At 45.1% G+C, this 5,142-nt stretch overlaps 1 protein-coding gene across 1 annotated transcript; it reads left to right on the top strand.

Moving 5' to 3' along the window:
- The first annotated feature begins 2,325 nt into the window (after nt 1–2,325).
- LOC138638354 (uncharacterized) lies at nt 2,326–4,924 on the top strand. The gene is made up of 2 exons (XM_069727586.1): nt 2,326–3,501; nt 3,984–4,924. Exons 1-2 carry the CDS (start codon nt 3,058–3,060, stop codon nt 4,782–4,784), a joined length of 1,245 nt encoding a protein of 414 aa, XP_069583687.1. The 5' UTR covers nt 2,326–3,057; the 3' UTR covers nt 4,785–4,924.
- The last annotated feature ends 218 nt before the right edge of the window (nt 4,925–5,142 follow it).

Genomic DNA, 5,142 nt, shown 5'->3' with positions numbered 1-5,142 from the left:
CCCACAATCTTCGACTCCTCCTTCGCGGATCAACATTCATCGGATATGGCTGACCAAAGCGACGCGACAACAGCCAGTGAAACAACACCCGCTGAGTTGTGCTTAAAGACACATGGTCAGACATGTTTTGTAGGTCAAACCAACACAGCCAAAATAAGCTCAACAAAGAAATGGGTAGATGGGAGGGTTCCACCTGTTGTTGAGAGCTTAAATAGTGATGTTAATGATGATTTGAATTATTTGCAGGCCAGAGAACCGTTAAATGTCCATTTTGTGATGTTGCGTGAAAAATACGCCCTACGGATCACATACGGATCACACATGCAACAGTACATGCGTAAAATACGCGACCACACCTAGGCAACGGATTACCTACGGAACAATATTTCAGGGACATTTCAGCGTATTACGCGCGTATTACGGCCGTAAAATACGGACCGTATTATCTTACGCCGAGTGTGACGCCGGCCTAAGGCTGCACAAACTTCTTTCTTGTTGTGTAGGTTTATTTTGCAGTTAGAATCTTGTTGTTAGTTAGTGGCCAGACCGCCTTAGACATTTTATTTCATGTTTGGCACATGTAACATTGTACGGCAAATGTACAATAAATACACCTGACACATACCTGTGTGGAACTCGCTAGCCTCATCATTTTAATCAGTATAACGGCGCCGACCTGACACTGTCTGTAGGTTACTGTGCACAATCCTGCTGACCGGTTCCATTTAAAGGGACACTGTCACCTGAATTTGGAGGGAACAATCTTCAGCCATGGAGGCGGGGTTTTTGGGTGTTTGATTCACCCTTTCCTTACCCGCTGGCTGCATGCTGGCTGCAATATTGGATTGAAGTTCATTCTCTGTCCTCTGTAGTACATGCCTGCATAAGGCAATCTTGCACAGCGCAGACGTGTACTATGGAGGACAGAGAATGAACTTCAATCCAATATTGCAGCCAGCATGCAGCCAGCGGGTAAGGAAAGGGTGAATCAAAAACCCCAAAACCCCGCCTCCATGGCTGAAGATTGTTCCCTCCAAATTCAGGTGACAGTGTCCCTTTAACATGAGTTTAAATGTTATTGTCTAAGGCTATGTGCTCACGTTGCGGATTTTCTGCGGATCCGCAGCATTTTTTGTGGTGCAGAAACGCTGCAGATCTGCAATTGATTTACAGTACAATGTAAATCAATGAGGAAAAAAAAAAAAGCTGTGCACACGTTGCGGAAAATCCACTGCGGATCGCTGCGGTTTAAAAGAAGTAGCATGTCAGTTCTTTTTTGCAAATCTGCAGCGTTTTTGTACCTGTTCCATTATAGAAATCCGCAGGGGTAAAAAACGCAGCAAATCCCCAAAAATCGGAGCAAAAACGCTGCAGATCCACACAAAAAACGTGACAAATCCGCAGTTGCGTTTTCTGCCAGGAGAGGCAGAATCCGCACCAGAAATTCCTAAGGCTAATCCGCATCGTGTGCACATAGCCTTATTCTTAACATAACCACATCTCCAAGTATAGGAGGGTGCCCACATTTATCTGATTACATTATTTTAGTTTAATTTTGTTTTTATGTTTTTTTTAACCCCCTCAAAATGATTTCAGTTTGTTTCTCAAAGGAGTTGTACAGATTATAGGTGACATTAAAGGCTGAAAAAGTTCTGAAATTCTTCTTCTTAGTATGACTTTTTAATATTCTCCTACAATGGTGGAGTGCTGGTAATTCTTAAATCTGCTTAAAGGGACACTGTCACCTGAATTTGGAGGGAACAATCTTCAGCCATGGAGGCGGGGTTTTTGGGTGTTTGATTCACCCTTTCCTTACCCGCTGGCTGCATGCTGGCTGCAATATTGGATTGAAGTTCATTCTCTGTCCTCCATAGTACACGCCTGTGCAAGGGAAGATTGCACAGCGCAGACATGTACTATGGAGGACAGAGAATGAACTTCAATCCAATATTGCAGCCAGCATGCAGCCAGCGGGTAAGGAAAGGGTGAATCAAAAACCCAAAAACCCCTCCTCCATGGCTGAAGATTGTTCCCTCCAAATTCAGGTGACAGTGTCCCTTTAAGTTTAAAGAGGCTTCGGCAGTGCTTGGAGATTTGGCAGCTCTTATGGGAGTAAAAAGAGTTATTCCCTTTATACCTGTGAACATTCCTGCAGATTGGCAAGTATGTCCTATATCTGCTTTCTTTGCTTGACACACTTTTTTTCTGTCTTGCCTGAAAATTCAGCTCTTATTCCTTGACTCTGTCTGACCAAACACTTGTCCTGTGTACTATTGTCATTGCAGTATCCAGCTGCTAACTGCTATCTGCTCTGAGTAAGGGTACCGTCACACAGTGCAATTTAGATCGCTACGACGGCACGATTTGTGACGTTCGAGCGATATAGGTACGATATCGCAGCGTGTGACACGCTCCTGCGATCAGGGACCCCGCTGTGAATCGTACGTCGTAGCACATCGTTTGAAACTTTCTTTCGTCGTCTAGTGTCCCGCTGTGGCGGCATGATCGCATGGTGTGACAAAGGTGTGCACGATATTGTATACGATGTAAAGGGCGGAGGAGGGCGGAGGAGCTGGCTACGTAGGAGCGCTGAATTCTCCACCTCCCGTGTGCTGATTGGGCGGTACAATACTGTGCGCTCATTCGACAAAGGACTATTGTTCCCAGCGGATAAAACCGGAGCTCTCGAGCGCGCTATTCATTTCTCTCTGTAGCACGTGCTGTGAACAGAACTCCTAAATTCGCTGGATTCCCTGGACTTTTAACTACTAGACTTTTACCGCAAAAGGTATGTATAACGCTACAGCGTAGCATATGTTGCGCTTCAACGGGGATAAACGCTGGAGTGTGGTTGATTGTTCCTTTGAGTATGGTAGGCCTGAGAACCTCAGGTACACAGCTGTTGCGTGGCCCAATTAATTAATCCTTTTACAGATCGAGATGGTTGACTGCCCCATTTAATACCAGTAGTAACATATATAGTTATTAGATCAATGGTCAGAACATTGTTTTGTAAGCACGTGTATTTATTGTACGTTTGTTTTCTTTTTAGGAACTATGCTCACTTCCGATGAGAGTTCTGTTGTTGCTGCTGCCCTGGTGTTTGAGGCAGCACGTCTCCAAGAGGAGAGACGTCCTAAACGAAAACGTCGCATGTGGACCCGGAGCTGGCTGCAGAAAAGATCCACATTGTCACACATGGGTCTCATAAGAGAGTTACGTGACAATAACCCTCAAGATTTCCGAAACTACCTTCGGATGTCCGAGGAATCCTTCAAAATAATACTGTCTGCTGTTACGCCACTCATACAAAGGTGTGATACGCCGATGCGTGCAGCCGTGCCCGTGGAGGAAAGGTTGGCGGTGACACTGCGCTTCCTGGCAACAGGAAGGTCTCTTCAGGATTTGCAGTTTTCCGCAGCTGTTTCCAGACCTTTCCTGAGCGTTGTGATTCCGGAGACATGCGAGGCCATTGTGCAGAGCTTAAGGCATTATATGGAGGTACTACAATTTTTTTTTGGCTGCTGTGTTATGTCGATATATTATACTAGCTATTGAACCAGTTCTACGCCCTGATGGCGAGCATTTCTATAGGTATATGTTCTACATCCTATCATGTGCTGCTCCCATCCTGCGCCCCCATTCAGACATGTGCTGCTGTGATCCTGCGCCTCCATTCTGACATGTGCTGCTACCATTTTGCGTCTCCATTCTGATATGTGCTGCTCCAACCCTGCGCCACCCTTTTTTATTTGCTGCTCCCAACGTAATTTTATTGATTCTATTATTTAGATATATTGTTTAGCACCCCCTCTGAGTGACCGAAGCCATCTGAAAAAAAAATGGCTGCCTGCATACTCTGTGTTGTTGACTTTGTTATACTAATCCATACTGCGCCTCAATCGCTGTAGGATGTCCACATGAGAGTGTATGTGCATAATATATTTGACCAAATTTGTACATGTTTCCTTCTCATCTTGCAGTTTCCCAAGACGGCGGATGACTGGAAGAGGATTGGTTCCGATTTTGATGAGCTGTGGCAGTTTCCAAACTGCGGTGGTGCATTAGATGGAAAGCATGTGCGCATCACGCAACCAGCCAACTCTGGATCATTTTTTTTCAACTACAAAGGATATTTCAGTGTGATCCTCATGGCCCTTGTCAATGCAAACTATGAGTTTGTCGATGTGGATGTTGGCATGAATGGTCGAGTCTCCGACGGTGGTGTTTTTGAACACACTTCATTTGGGGAAAGCTTGAGGAACAATGAACTGCTGTTGCCAGTAAATGAAGACACAAAAGCAAACCTAAATTTTGTCTTCATCGCTGATGAAGCTTTCCCTCTTCATCCACATTTGCTGAAGCCATTTGCACAGAGAACACTCACACCGGAGCGCAGAATCTTTAATTACCGGTTGTCGAGGGCCCGTCGTGTGGTTGAAAATGCCTTTGGGATAATGGCAAATCGGTTTAGAGTGTTCCACACAGCTATCAACTTGAAGCTGCCGTCTATAGACATTGTGGTTTTGGCATGCTGTGTGCTCCATAATTTCCTGAGACGTCATGATACGAACTCCTATTCTCCTCCTTCGTTTATTGATGCAGTGGACGCACGAACCGGAGATATTGTGCCCGGGGAATGGCGTACACAACCTGAAAATTTTACAGCTCTTCAAGCTCTTGGATCTGGCAGACAGGCAGACGATGCAAGGGACTGTCGCGAAAAATACTGTCAGTACTTTAATGGTTCTGGAGCTGTACCGTGGCAGGATCGCGCCGTATAACATAAAAATTTGTTTTTTTGCTTTGCTGTCATATAAACCTCGCTAAATAACTTTAAATGTGATGCCTATACAATGTTGCTGTTAACCCTTATAGCTTGGTAAACATTAAAGAAAGAATGCGAAGATTTTTGTTTTTTTTTGTAACACTTCTTGGTTTTAAATTATTTTACAACAAAATATAACATAACCCCCCCACCAAAAAAAATATTATCTCCTGCCCAAGAGGTGTCGCAGCGTCACGCCCTGCTGCTCCACTTGACTCTGGAGGAGCGCTGCTGTCTGCTGCAGGAGCGCTGCTGTCCGCTCCAGTCGCAATTGTCTCGCCAGGAGCTCTCTTACGGTGGCCGTTTCTGTGGAT

The sequence above is a fragment of the Ranitomeya imitator genome, chromosome 5 (assembly GCF_032444005.1).
Source record: "Ranitomeya imitator isolate aRanImi1 chromosome 5, aRanImi1.pri, whole genome shotgun sequence".
NCBI lineage: Eukaryota > Metazoa > Chordata > Amphibia > Anura > Dendrobatidae > Ranitomeya > Ranitomeya imitator.
The sequence above is the reverse complement of the archived record's forward strand: the minus strand, read 5'-3'. Positions and strand labels throughout refer to the sequence as shown.

What these genes read in the sequence shown, in the direction of transcription:
- LOC138638354 (XM_069727586.1), top strand. Translation starts at nt 3,058, where the DNA reads ATGCTCACTTCCGATGAGAGTTCTGTTGTTGCTGCTGCCCTGGTGTTT. An exon ending in GCTTAAGGCATTATATGGAG is followed by an intron (nt 3,502 to 3,983) that starts GTACTACAATTT and finishes CTCATCTTGCAG; the next exon opens with TTTCCCAAGACGGCGGATGA.